This window comes from Mus musculus, chromosome 9 (genome assembly GCF_000001635.26).
Source record: "Mus musculus strain C57BL/6J chromosome 9, GRCm38.p6 C57BL/6J".
Lineage (NCBI taxonomy): Eukaryota > Metazoa > Chordata > Mammalia > Rodentia > Muridae > Mus > Mus musculus.
Window position 1 is genome coordinate 95,632,018 of NC_000075.6, and position 15,046 is coordinate 95,647,063.

General features: G+C 44.0%; 1 protein-coding gene across 1 annotated transcript in view; it reads left to right on the top strand.

Annotated features, from left to right (window-relative positions):
• The first annotated feature begins 5,610 nt into the window (after positions 1 to 5,610).
• The window catches only part of Pcolce2 (procollagen C-endopeptidase enhancer 2), a 57,924-nt gene continuing 48,488 nt past the window's right edge, over positions 5,611 to 15,046 (top strand). Inside the window, exons 1-2 of the mRNA NM_029620.2 lie at positions 5,611 to 5,856; positions 6,635 to 6,743. Coding sequence (NP_083896.1) covers positions 5,777 to 5,856; positions 6,635 to 6,743 — 189 coding nt within the window. The 5' untranslated portion in view covers positions 5,611 to 5,776. The remainder of the gene's footprint in view (positions 5,857 to 6,634; positions 6,744 to 15,046) is intronic.

Consider the following 15,046-nt stretch of genomic DNA (forward strand, 5'->3'; position numbering starts at 1 on the left):
AGATTTAGTGGCCAGCGAATCTCTCAAAGGGCATCTTTCCAGGTGAAATTCTGGTCATTATTCCAGAGTAATAAGCCTTGAGTCTTCTTCTCTAGTTTGTGAATTGGTTGCTTGGCTATGTTTGTGACTACGAAGACATTTCTGAGTCAGTCCCTCTGTAACACCGGCTTTTTTGGTAGGGTAGAAGGAAAGTTTACTTTTCTTCCTAATGTATAGTTACAAATTACACACACACACACACACACACACACACACACACACACACATACATATAGACAGAGTCTCTCTATGTAGCCTTGGCTCTCCTGGATCTCTCTATGTAGGCCTGTCTAGCCTTGAACTCACAGAGGCTTGCATCTTTGCCTCTAGAGTGTTGAGATGAAAGATATATGCCACTGCACCTGGCTAGTAACACAATTTTTAAGTGAATTTTTAATTGTAAAATTGGAAGAACACAGAGTATCTACTGACTGAGTATTGCATAAAATTCAAAGCCAACAAAGTTCCTCCATGTTGATATTGTTTCTCAAGATGGCTTTAGAGGTTGATTATGCTGCTCAGTGCAGATCTCTTGAGTAGCAGGCGCAAGGCTTTGGGTTCAACCTCCCGCATCAGAATAATAATAACAATAATAACCCCAGAGGCTAAATGAACAGAAAAAAAAAGCTTGCTCTAACAAAGACATTTTGAAAGGCTGTATTATTAGTGTCAAAACTCAACTATCATATTATCCCTACAAGAACATAAAGACTTCCCACTTTCATAAGCTCTGAAGAGTTAAAAATACTATGGGAATAGTAAGAATGTTTCACTATCATGAACTTAGGTTGTACAGTGATAGTTTTCCAGGTCCCCTTGCTTCCTCATATTATAACACGTATAAATCTGGAGATCAATGAGGGACAGTTGGTGCCAGAGCACACCTGAGCTCCTCCAGGCGCGCTTAAAACAGCGAGAGGGAGAGTCCAGGAACGCACACTCCTGAGCCCATCCAAAGCCCTGGTAGGCTTGGTTTCCTGGCACTTTTCAAGATGACCAGAGGAAGTCGTGTCTCCTGGTTTGCTTCCTCTTGCTGTGATAAGCACCATGATAGAAATAAGTTTAGAATCAGGAAGGGTCTATTTGATGTTCATTTCCAGTTACCAGTCCAGGCAGGACCCTGGAGGCAGAGGCTGCAGCAGAGGCCAAGGAGGATCACTGTTTACCAGTTGGTCCCCATAGCTTCTGCTCAGCGGCCTTCTCATATTGTCCCACACAGGGTAATGCTGCTCATGGTGGGCTGGGCCTGCTCACATCAATCACCCATAAAGACAGTCCAGCATTCCAGAGGCTGAGGCAGGAGGACTGTTGTAACTTATAGTCAACCTGAGTACATAGTGAACTCTAGGTTAACCTAGGTTAAAAATTGAGCTGGCAAGATGGCTCAGTGGTTAAGAGCGCCAACTGCTCTTCCGAAGGTCCTGAGTTCAAATCCCAGCAACCACATGGTGGCTCATAACCACCTGTAATGAGGTCTGCCGCCCTCTTCTGGTGTGTCTGAAGTCAGCTACAGTGTACTTACATATAATAAATAAATCTTTAAAAAAAATTAAACCTTGTCTCAAGTTAAAAGAAAAAAAGATAATCAGGAGGCACTCATACCATTCTTGGAGTTAATTGTGTGGGAAAAGCCTCTTATTTTCTTAAAGCAGGCTCCACATACTTATGGCAGATATTGAAACATTCTGGTGGGCTTTATCTTAAAATATGAAACTAAGGATTAGAATATTAAATTTGGTTTGCATTTTCACAAAATGTCTGTTATATTTCAGACCAGCGCTAATTCTCATCACGCACAAGGACAGGATCAGTTTGAACTTTTTTGGTGTGTGTGTGTGTGTGTGTGTGTGTGTGTGTGTGTGTGTGTGTGTGTTATGTTGTTTATATGTACATGCACACTTCCATGTATGGCCAGATGTTGACACCAGGATGTCTTCCTCAATAACACGCTGCCTACTTTTTTGAGGCAGAGTCTCTCTCTCTCCCTCACTGAACCTGGAGTTCCCGGTCTCAGAATGGCTGGCTAGGGAGCCCCCTGGATCTACCTGACTTCCCTTCTGTCCTCGCAGCTTTTACGTGGGTGGTGGGGATTTGAACTCAGATTCTCCCTTGACTCCTTAGTCGTCTTCCCAGCCCCAGCATAAACTTTTAAAACACAACTTTCCTGATGAAACCGCATTTTACACGACAAGTCTTCTCTTTGCTTTGTGACTCTCACTGCTGCTGTCTGTATCTGGAGCGGTCCCCAAGGGCCTGAGTGCCGAGACCCTCAGCCCACTGTGCTATTGTCAAAGGGAGGGGTCCTGTGGGTGGTAACTGAGGGTCTACCCCTCTCTAAGCAGGTAGATGGATCCTGGTCCCTTCTTGGCTCTTGTTCTCTTTCCTCCCTCTGTAAGGCCAACAGTTTGGCTCCCCTCAGGCTCCTGCTGTGATATTCTGCCTCTGGCTGGAAGCAACCCTGCCAGCCAGTCACAGATTGAACAAAATGGTAAGATTTTTACCTTCTTTTCTCTTTGTAACTTGATTGTTGCAGGTGTGTGTGTGTGTGTGTGTGTGTGTGTGTGTGTGTGTGTGTGTGTATGTTCATGGGGTGTAAAAAAAAGTCAAGAGACTCACTTTTGAAAAAGCACCATAGGGGTCTATCTGTCTCACAGGTTTCTGTTAATAGATAATACTTTGGTATTGAAAAGCATTCCCTTGAGCTTGCAGTGTGGCTCCGAGGTAAAGCTCACGTTTAGCATGTCTTGGGACCCTGAGTCCAATCCAAAGGGAGAGAAGGGAGACAAAAGTCATCGTAGTTTGGAGACTTTTCATCAGCCACCTCCTTTGGCTTCTTTCAGTTGTTCTTGAAGTAGCCTAAGTTCAGTCGCCGTATAAAGCTCCCCACCGTCTCCTTTTGGTCAATATCTTTTAATGCTGGATCTTTTATGGGCTAATGCTGTCTCGTGAGTGATTGTGTTGAATTTACGGTGCATTCTAAGATGTCTACAAGGTTGGTAAATGAACCAGAGATGAAGCAACAGACACAATGGCCCACTTGATGCCAATACCCTACAGAGCCCATGCTACGCTTGCAAGTGGTCAGTTCACGGGTGATTTTGTTCATGTTCCCATGACTCTTTGCACAGCCAGGCAAGGGTAACTCATCCTTTGAGAAGGAGGACTCCTGGCCCCTCCACTCCGCTATCCTTCAGATGACCTACCCACAAGACTGTTGTCTCTCAGCAGCTCCCTTTAGCTACTACTGCCTGCTGTCCTGTAGCTTCTTACCCCAACTCTGCTTCATAAAACACCAGAAACCGATCTCACGCATGTGACGTGTACACACTCCTTCAGAGGTCCCTTGAGTCTATCTCAAATTTAACACATTAAACATCTCAGGACATTTACGGTTTATAATTTTGGTCAGAACTGTAGTTCCAGGTCAAATATGTGTTTTTAAAGAGCAAACAACATGGTTCTTAATAAACTTTTAAAATCACATGGTAAGATCAATGTCTTTCTTATGAGTGTCAGCAACAACAGACTGACCCATGTTAGAACCTTTTACTTTCCAGTGAGGAAACAAACACAGGCATTGATCTGTAAATTAAGAAAAGAAAACACTGCTGCATAATTACACTCAAGCAGTTTTCTATTTATTCATGGTTAATACTGTTTTATATTTTAAAATCCTACAGGGGAAGTATTTTCAGGCATGAAAACTCCAGAGTATTACTAGGCAAAAAAAAAAAAAAAAAAAAAAAAAAAAAAAGAGCAATGTTTTCACCATATAACTCCAAACTGTGACTTTGTAATAAACTAACTACAAACTCTTGAGTTTTCTGATAGCTCATTCTGGAAATGTGTATAAACTAAACAACTTATTTTCTTCTTGGCTCTTCTAAAGACATTTTTACTTAGTTGTGGGTGTAAGTTTCAGAATATAATATCTGCTGCCAAGTCTGTAATTCCTTTTACAAAACTGTCGTACAGGGTGTGGTACATTTAGGGATTTTTTTTTTAAAGTTGTAATTCCTGGTAAGGTTCTTGCCCCCCACCAACTTTAAAAAATGAAAACAAAACAGAACAGAAAACCCAATGCTGGGACTAGGGAGGGCATAGAGAGATGGTGCAGCGCCCACGAGATGGGTCACAACTGTCTGGAACTCCAGTTCCAGGGGGATTTATCACCCTCTTCTGGTCTTTGTGTACACTGAACACACACACACACACACACACACACACACACACACACACACACACACACACACGCACGCACACACACAGAGTGCATAGATATATACATGTAGGCAAAACACCTATTAAAACTTGTTTTAAATGCTAAGGCAATCTAAACTCTGAAGAGGACTCTGGTTCCTAGACAGGTCCTTGGGTTTTCCAGTTTTGTTTTGTTTGTTTGTTTGTTTGTTTGTTTGTTTGCTTGTTTCTGAAACAGGGTTTCTCTGTGTAGCCTTTGCTGTCCTGGAACTCACTCTGTAGACCAGCCTGGCTTTTAACTCAAAGACCTGCCTGCCTTTGCCTTCCAAGTACTGGGATTAAAGGCGTGCACCACCACCGACTGGTAGGTTTTCCGACTTTTAGGTTATTGCCTGTAGTCATTGTTATTTGCTTGCCGGAGTGTTAAGTTCTTAAGATTACAAGTTCATTATTAGAAATTAAATCTTTAAAATATTTGTGTGTGTGCCCAAAAAAGCCAGATGAGGGTAATAAGTCCCAGGGAGTTGACTGATATGGGGTGCTGGAAATGAACTTGGGTCCTCTGAAAGAACCACAGGCAAGTCCTCTTATTCTCTGCGCTATCGGGCCCTGGAGTTAGGGTATTGACAAGTCTTGCCTTGCCTTGTTTTTGTTTCTTTGTTTGTTTTCTTTTATCTTTTTCTTCTTCTTATAAAGGTGAATGTAATGCAAAAGGCGCGTCGTTAATGAAACCCTCAAGTTAAGTTGTAGCTCCCATGAGTCTCGAGTACATTCTGCTCTTGGTGGTCTTTTAGGACTCTCTGGTGACGTTAAAAAAAAAAGTATGAAATTTTTCTGAAGTTAAATAAAGCCTCGATGCTAGAACCGTTCTCGGGGATATAGTTTATAAATCTTAACTCATCAATAACGTTTCCTTTTCCGGCGTTCGGAAAACTTCAAAAAAAACAGAGGTGCCTGCAGAGAAACACCGTTTTCACAACCTAACGTGGGTGGTGAGATGAGAGGATCTGACATTTAACAACAATTCACTCACAAATCGCTTGCTTGCAAATGCATGTTGAAATCTGCCCACAAAATCATCTCTCTAGCCATTGTTACACTCCGGTGCACACAGGCTCAAGCGCGAGTGTATTTAAAGCGAGAGTTAAGGGCTGGAAGTCCACTATGGAAGGATCTCTTTACTTGCCCCTTGGGACTGCTATTCCAAGAACACAAAGGAGGAGCCGGGTTCCCCAGCAGTTTTACTTGAGAGCAGCTGGGGGCAACCCCCCACCCCGGAAAACCAAGGCTGGTCCTGGGTACCGCTGGCGGGGCTCCCTTCCCCCCTGCGGCCGCCCAGGGGACAGGCTGTGGCCCCTCCCGCTGGAGAACAAACGGGACATTCAGCCGCCGCCCGCGGCTGCCAGGGCGCGTCCCCTGGGGAAATTAGGCGTGGAGTCCGCCCGGATCGCCTTCAAAAACCGCCCTCCTGCCGGCCGCGGCGCACTCTGTACCTGGCTGCGGGCGCCCGGCGGGATGCTGCAGTGAGCTGCCGGCCATGGGGGGCGCGAGCGCCTGCATCCCGCTCTGCCTGCTTCTGGCCACCGCGCGGATGGCCCGGCCGCAGACGCCAGAGAGGTAACGTCCCCCGCCCTCCCTTCCCCGCGCCCGGGAACCCGCACAGCGCCACCGCGGACTGCGGTGCTCCCCCCCCCGAGCGCTGGCCCTACGGCTCCCGGGCCACCACGTGGCGCGGCTCGCCCTCCCTTGCCTTGCCTCCCAGCGGTTTGGGCGCCGGCGCTTTAGCGCTTGAATATGCTTGAATATGCGCCCTCCTCCGCCCCGCGCTTTTCCTCCCAGCTTGGCCAATCTAAGACTAACCTGGGGAGCCGGTCTTTAAGTGACTCCTCACTAACAGCCTAGTGCCTGGCCAGAGGCACCTACAGGATGGCTAACTCCCGCATCACCTCCAACCGCGGCTGCCTCCCCTTTTCCCGGGGCGCGCTGAGACACCCAAGTTTTCCAGAAAGGGGAAAAAACAAGGCCTGTCTCTAAATCTGGAGACAAACTTAATCTTTACCATGTCTTTTAAACCATGCAGCTCTGCCAGAGTGACTCTCAATACCTCTCCCACTCTCTCCCGTTAACTCATTCAATTTTTATATAACTTTTTGAGTGGGATATTTTACTATAGCTGCACGTATATGGTCTGTCTTAATGATGAATTTGGGCGAGTGCGTTATCGGGCTATAATTTAAATATTCTAAGAGATGGCAAGCATTCAGATCTTTTCTCTGGTGAAAGATTTTATTAAACAACATTCACTCGTTTATATCAGCACGTATGCCTTTTTGGAATTAACATTAGATTGTTAGGCTGCAGATCAATGTAAACGTTCTCTCTCTTATTTTCACAGACCTGTTTTCACATGTGGCGGCATTCTTACCGGAGAGTCTGGATTTATTGGCAGTGAAGGTTTTCCTGGAATGTACCCTCCGAATAGCAAATGTACTTGGAAAATCACAGTAAGCATTTATTTTAAAGGTGTTCTTCTGGACGTGGCTACTGGAAACAGTACACACGGATGCCATTTGCGTCTGGTGTCAGGATTTGGGTTAGTGGCAGATTCCAGAAAACGTGAAATGCTGGATTTACTTCACCTATCTGGGAGGTTTATTAAGAGACCTGGGGGATGTCCTGCAATAGCGATTAGAGAGGGCTCAAGATGATGGTTGAAGGAAGAAACCCTTCAAGCACGAGTTTCTGACAAAGTTTCTGACAACTCGTGCCTGACTCGATTGAGTCATTTTGAATTCCTGATTAAGGCTGTTTCTAGTTAGAGGTCTGGTGTAAACACCATTGAAAGTTAGATACTGTTCATGCCCACACAACTCCCTGTGGGAAATAAACGATCAAAGCAGTTTTGACTACTTCATACTCCGGAGAAAAAGAACAACAGTTACCACCATTGCTGCCAGTTGCTCTCCCTTCTTAGGAACCACCACTAAAGGCCATCTAAGAATGGAGGATGCTAGTGATGAGGGCTTAATAAAATTCCCATGGTGCTCACTGTGGGCTGTATTAGCCGCAGTCAAGGCAGGAAACCAGATACAGACATAATTAATGAAATAAAAGTCGCCTGAATCACACTTTCTGGTCACTGCTGCTGTAAATTTTGTTGCTATCTTCATTTTCTTGTTCCTGGGAAGTTATTTGGTAACCAAAAGTATTCATTTAGTCAGTTATGATTCATTGCATGTATGTGTTTTCTGTGGCTGTGGACTGAACCCAGAGCCCCATGCATGCTAGATAAGTGCTCTATCACTGAGCTACATACCCAGCCCCAGATCACATTTGAAGGACTATGTGCCAGACACTTAACCATGCCAGGTGATTAGCAAGCATTTCAGCGAACCTGCAGAATCACTTTGACCATTATATCCTCTACTTTTTGTAGGAAAGCTGAGGTCAAGCAAATTAGTCAGAGACATTGGTTTGATAAGCCCAACTTTACCTGTAGTGAAGACCTGAGTTTGGCAGGCGGATTTGAGAGAAGGACCCCTCTATAATATAAAACGTTGCTTTTTTGTGTGCCTTGATGCCCTCTTGTAAAATTCTAGTGAATGGATATAGATTTCATTCTATCATTATAGCACATGGAGCTAGGGGAGACTACGTTCCAGAAACAGCTTTGAAACACTGATGCTAATAAATGTGACATAAGGCTGGGGAACAAATGTAAAGAGACTTGGTTTCTTATTATAATTGTGGTTTAATTGTGACTCAGTTGCAAGGTCAAAAAGAGTCATCGTGTGCCTAGCAAGTCAAACACCATGGTTGGTTGTGTATTGGAGGACTTAGCAGTCACGTTGCTGTGGCATCAGACGAGGGAGGGGTGTGTCCACTGGGAGGGGCTTCTGGACTAGAGAGAGCTTTGCCTCAGAGGAAATGCAGTTGCCAAAAAGAAAAAGAAAAAGAAAAAAAAAAAGAAAACAAGATCCAAAAAACAGGCATAGGGGTGTGGTGGTGGAGTGAGTGTGGAGTGTTAAGTGGTAGGGTGGGGAACGTGTTTAATTGCCTTAATAACTCAAGGAGGCTGGGACAGAAGGAACAAAGACCATTGTCTGGACAGGAAGTTAAAGCCGAGGATCGTAATGGAGCTGAAGCCAACCAAAAGCCTGAGTAGAGAGTCCTGGACTCGAAGAGGTTGGGAGGGCAAAGATGAAGAAATATGTCATCTCTTACCTTCTGGTGTTTCATAGGCAGGCATGCATGCAGTTAGGATGCTGTGGCTCCAGCTGAGAGGCCCACTGCCCTTTGTGGCTCCTGTCCTGGGCAGGGATGTCCTCTTGGGTGACTACCCAAGGCAGTCCAGAGAGACTTTCTCAAAGCCAGTTGTATTATACAGGGTTCCCAGAAGGAATGAAACCAATAATGTGTGTGTGTGTGTGTGTGTGTGTGTGTGTGTGTGTGTGTGTGTGTTTTAAAGTCAACTAAGCCAGATACCTTAGCAGTCTCAATCTGGTACTGAAAACCTGGATGCTCCCTGGAGCTCAGCTGATGTACAACTGAAGTACATTTCCAGCCTCTAGTCTAGGATATTAAATTTTAATAGCAACTTCTTGTATGACAGGGCTGTTCAGCACATTGTCTTCTCTGATTATTTAAATTAACCAACTTTCATTTCCTAATCGTATAGCCACCTTTTAAGTGCTTAATGGCTCTCTCTCTCTCTCTCTCTCTCTCTCTCTCTGTGTGTGTGTGTGTGTGTGTGTGTGTGTGTGTGTGTGTCTGTGTGTCTGTGTGTGTGTCTGTGTCCTATGCACAGTTCCAGAGAATTCTAGGGATTAGTTTTACCCGTGTAAAGACATTGCAGATGGAAATGCTCCTGACTACTTAGTTGTACTCCTGCCCTGTCAATGGGGAAGCTGATACTAGGCCACCACAGCTGATGACTTGATTAAGTTAAGTCGCCCTTATCATTCTGTCAACTTGTGGTGGCCTTAGTTGACTAGGTCTTAGTAATTAATTTGGCTGAGCACGTTCTTAAAAAATGCATGGCTAGACATTAAATCAGAGGATTTGAGAGTTAGGAAACAGTTCAGTATTAGGTAATCCATGAGGAGACTGTGTGCTTCTTAACTTCCTGTAGAGTTAACTTCTACAGGAAGTTAGCCACACAGATGTCTGCATTAAATGACATAGTCCTTATGTCTATGGTAAGGGACAAGAATTGAGTATGATTCTAACAACTAAGGTCCTTTGAAAAGTGGAAATTAATCTTCCAAGCTGATTTGACATAGTGAGACTGGGGTGTAGTCAACCTCTTCCGTCCATATTGAAGCATGAGAGCGGTGCACCAAGCCCTGGCAGCAAAACTTGAAACTCCAGACCTTGGCACGCTACCACCACACTTGGTAACAGTACTCTTTTGAGACAACATGCAGGGGATGATGGGAGGCATCTGAGATCCTCAAAGGGAGTAGTAGTGTAGCAGTAAACCTGTCGGCAGGGTCTCGGCCAGTGTGGTGAGCTCAGTGCTTCACTAGGACATAGGCCAGAAACCTTTCCAGCATCCTCCTAGTCAAGCCAAGATGAGGTTAGAAGTGTTGTGAGCTGGAGGAGATGAGTCTGAGGTGTGAGCCTGGCTCTGAGTGGCCTCTGAGATAAAGCCCACCCAACTCTCTGCAGTTCTAGCTGCCCAGCAGCCCCGACATCCACATCACCAGCCCATTATTAGCTTCAGGATAACTTCAGCGCAAACCTGGACCCACTGATGCAATAGTTCTTGAGATTTTCAGCTTACTTGTTCATTTTATAATTCCCATGGTGGAATTAAAGATAGAACCTGATGATTACTAGAAACAATTTCTCTCTTTTCTAGAAAAGTCGGCTGTAAAAGTGGCCCCCTCAGAGTTTGACTTGAGGAATAATTGGTGTGGGTGGCCAGGAAGAACAGCTGAGGCTTTGCTTACAGAAACTATAAATTACAGGAAACTTGAAGCCCAGAGCCTATTGGGAAATCTAGAAGGTACATAGGAATAGCGTTTAAAATTAGTTGCTGAACTTAAAATCCAGCAGAGAATTGGAATGCAGAAAGGAGGTGATGCTACAGAGATAACAATGGGTTTGTAATTGATATATACACATACATATACATATAAAGTTTGAAGGGTATTGAAATCAGCCAGTAACTGAGGTTTTAAATTAATTTCAGCACGAATCTGAGTTGGGAATAAAACCAAGCAGTTTACCTATGTTTCTTCTGCATAGAGACCCTCAGCTGCCTAGCCAACGCCTGTCCTGCTGTCCATCGGCTACTGCTTTATTCTACCTAGGAACATTTAATATACTTAACATGCAACTTATGCTACTAAGATGTTAATGTATAGTTCTCGGCAGGCCTTCACATATATTGACCCACTTTATTCATTTGCATCTAATTCTCTGAGCTGGTTGAGGCAGACATTAGTTTACCCCTTTCACTCATGGGTAGAGGAATTGCTATCTCAAGAACTTGGGTAACATTTTTAGCTGGGTGTGGTTGCTAACATCTGTAATCCCAGAGGTAGGAGGAGCGCTGTAAATTGGGAGTCAGCCTGGTCTATATAGTGAGGTCCTCCCTCTCTCTCTCTCTCTCTCTCTCTCTCTCTCTCTCTCTCTCTCTCTCTCTCTCTCTCGCTCTCTCTCTCTCTCTCTCTCTCTCTGTGTGTGTGTATTTGCATCTTGCCTAATCCCATGAAAAGACTCGTTGTATTACAGACACAGCAATACAATTAGTTGTGCACGTACTTAGCTCTTGTATAAGCATTCACCACAATTCGCTGAGTCACTTGTATAGGTAGGTGCTCCATTGTGCCGCCCTTTGGGTACAGTCATCCTCAGAGAGTTGGATCTGGTAGGAAGGAGAGAAGAGACTCAGTGATAGGAATGTTTAGTAATCATGTTGTTGCTCACTCTTAAGTAGCTTTATGTATTGCAGATTTTGAAGAGTTCTTTGTAAGGTTTTGGATTCACAGGTTTATTTTATATATGCCTCGGTTGTTTCTATAAATGAATAATAGTGACCCCTAGAGAGATATTACCCTCATTGCCTTGAGGGTAATCTTATGACTAATTGTATGTTAAAGTCATCATACTGAGTCTACCATTCTAGAAGCCTGATTAAATCTAAATGGCATTCACAACCTGCTTAAAGAATTTATAAATTAAAGTGGGCTTGGGGTTTGTGTCTTCTAAACAACTTTTATACGGTTAATGAGAAGAAAATTGGCAGCAATGGTGGTGAGGTCGAGTGTGTTTGAAATATATAGCGGTGTTCTAGAAGACCAGTGGTAGGTATATAATTTGAGAAAACAAATCATTAATTTGGGCAGGAACTCAGCATTTAAGTCAGTTAATTATACCCAAGGGTAAGGAAAGGGTTCTAAAATTACTTAACTATTATTTGTCTGGAATAGCTTTAGGGTTGATAGAAGAATGGAATTTTGGCCTTAACCTCGTATTTCCTGGCTTTTGACTGCACATAGGATATTTAACATTATATGGAGACTTCTAATTTTAACTATATTTTTAATGAATATATACATTTCTCTTATAGGAACCTGAATAGTAATCATTTAGCCACCTCAATAATAATTTTACCCAATGCTAAAGTTGATATGATTTACATCAAAGAAAAGTATGGGTGCGGGCGATTAGTAGGACTTGTTTGCATCTTCTTACAAGCTTGAGAACCATACGACTGGGCTAAGGACATTGCAATTGTCTTGCTTTTTATTTTTATTTATTTTTATTTTTATTCTTTAACCTTTTTTTATAGTTCAGACTTTATCCCCCTCCCGGTCCACCCCTCCCCCCTACTGTTCCACATCCCACACCTCCTTCCCCCAGCTTCCCCCTCAAGAGGAGGTCTCCACCCCACCAGACCTCCACACTTCCTGGGTTCCCAAGTCTCTTGAGGGTTAGGTGCATCTTCTGACTGAGTCCAGACCAGGCTTTTAAACCGATAGTTTGTAATTCAGAAAGCTTACCCTGTTCAGAACGCTTAAGCGTCTTACTGTAGACAAGTTCCTCCAGCTAGGGTTCAATCATTAAGACACTAGGAGTGCAAAGCTTCCCTGTTGCCTACAGTCCTTTTGGGAAGGACAAATATAAATCCTAAATAAATAAGCAAGTGGGTAGCGCTTTCCCACTGGGGCCCCAGTTCACTTTTTCTAAATTAGTTTAGTTTTCTGTTTGCTTTTGAGGGCTTCTTTTGCCTCTTTTAATTTTGTTTTTCTTTCCTCTTTCACATGGAAATTAAGTATGTTTTCATTGATTGGAAACACGATGTTTTATAAATACACTTATTTATTCTGCCTGTATTTTTAGGGCTGTTTTCAATCCGATGCCTTTAGAAAGGCTTAATGAACAGACAGGGGAAACATGGAAATGAAGTCTTCATGGTTTTCTTTTTTGACAGAAATTCTTTGATGACAATGTTGCCAATGGAGAAGGCATTTAATAAAGGTAAACACCCAGGAAGGATTTTTAAAAATGTATTATTAGCAGGGCTGAGAAATTTACTTTCATATCCCTTGCTTGTGACCAGTTCAATTGATGATGTGAACCCAGTGGCAAATTTGAATTGGTCCGTGACGACTTTGCAAATTCCTTAAAAGCTATCAGTGGAAGAGAGTGGACTCCTTTGTTGTGTCGTGTTTGATGAATGCAGTCTTAGAGGCTTTACAGTTCCTTAGAGTCCTTTCCACACAGTTCCTTCCATGTCCTTAGAGTTGGGTGTGTGCTTGCAGGTGGCTGTTGTGTCGTATTCTTCACCCAGAGAGATGTTATGCATATGGATTGCTGTCCCTTGAGCCTGAGGAACATCCTAGGAAATTGTCAATTGCCCTCACATGTGCACATCTCAACAGTGCAATTACACTGATGGCTATCTTTGAATTTCTTACTCTAGGAACTTGGCGGGGGGGGGGGGGGCGACGGACCCCAAGTGTTTTCTTCAAATACATTATTTATTAACTCATGAAAGGTAAGTCTTGGACATCCGGAATAAGCAGGAAACTTAGAGCAGGAAACTTAGAGCAGTGTAGAATCAGAATTGAAGCTTCCTACACCATAAGTCCTGCCACTAAATACCACCTTCCTTCCCCACCACACCCTAGGTGCTCCCATCGAATGTTCACTCTTGAACTATTTGGCATGACCAAATAGTGCTTTCCAAATGTCAATCAAGGGCAAGGCAAGAGAGTTCATCAAAGATAGGCTATTACCAGACCAGACTGATAGGAGGAACGGCACATAGAAGCCTATGACTGTTTTAATATTAGGTAGCCCCAGAAATGGATGGTAGGGTCTGACTGCTAGACATGGACTTGCTAAAATCTCTGGGCTACCACTGACCTCCTCTGAAGGAATTCTAAATCATTAATTCACCAATATTGCTCATGATGTACCCATCCGGTGCTGAACTTTAATGATGGTTGAGAAATCACACCCCTGAATAGAAGCAGGGAGAGGCATAGTGAATAGGGGTCAAAATGGTGGGTTGTTTGTGTGGCATTCCTTGGAGCCTAGAAGAATAAGCATTGGAGAGTCCTATTGACGCGAGCTTTAAGCCCTGTTTACGCATTTGCTAGGTCTGTGGTGAAGTTCCTGAAGCTGGCACCTTGGTTGATGTGAGGGATGAAGTGGGTATTAGATAGAAGGCCCCTTGGCACAGTGTGCTAGAGGTGATGTTGATCTTTTAAAACCACTTCTCCGGGGCTGTGAAAAGGAATAAAAATGTGGCGTTTGTGTAGAACTTGCCTGCAAGCCAACTGGTTTCAAGCTACACGCTAATCCCTTGGGGCATGGCAGAGTCCCATGGGAAACTGCTCACTGTGTCCTTTCTTCATTTAAAATACGATCTTTCATAAGATTTCACCCACAGAAGTGCCTCCAAGCCTCCCTTCCCAGCCCGCTCCCACCCCAGCACCAACTGAAGGTTCCTCGTGACTTTGACATTGGGTATTTAGAAGCAGAGAAAGGATTGCCAGCGAAGCCCACCCACGAGATAGGGCTGAGCTCAATGGAAAGGCACTTGCTCATCATGTGCAAGGTCCTGGCTTCTGCCCCAGGACTACACTAAAGACATGGCGAGTGCATTTCTGTCTTTACAGATAAAGACTTTACCCTTCTTTGGCATTCCAAATCACCAAGCAAGCTCCTACTTATACAAACCAGCTAAAACCATTATCCAGGGATTCCCAGTGAAGACATATCACATCCTAGTGTCTAAGACGTAGTTTCTGGAGCCAGACTACTGGGTACATATCCAGCCCTGTACTTGGAGTCTCCAAAGATGGCCTCCATTGCCATGCTCCTGGTTTCCCAGTGTCCCCCAGGAGTGAGTGGAAGAGACTTGTGGGAGTGGCCTGGGGCAGAAGAGGTTTTAGCTTTTGCCTAAGTTCTTTGTCTTTTCTTCTTTTTACCCTCCCCTCCCCTTCCCCCTTCCTTTCCTTTCTCCTTCCTTCTTTTTCCTTCCTCCCTCTCTTACCCTTTCCTTTCCTTTCCTTTCCTTTTTTTTTTTTTTTTTGTTCCCTATGCTGGGCATCAAACCAAGAGTCACTGACTACACCCCCAGTCCCTCCTTGGTTTTTAAAAATGTACATTCTAGAGCCCAGGGCATGGTGGCATATGGCTATGGTCTCAGCACTAAGGAGTCTGGGGCAGTAGGATGGTAAAATTGAGGATAACCTAGGCTATATAGTGAATTTGGGGTCAACCTGAGCTACCTAAGAAGACCCTCTCTCTCAAAAAAAGAAAAAAAGATTCCAAGTGCATTTTG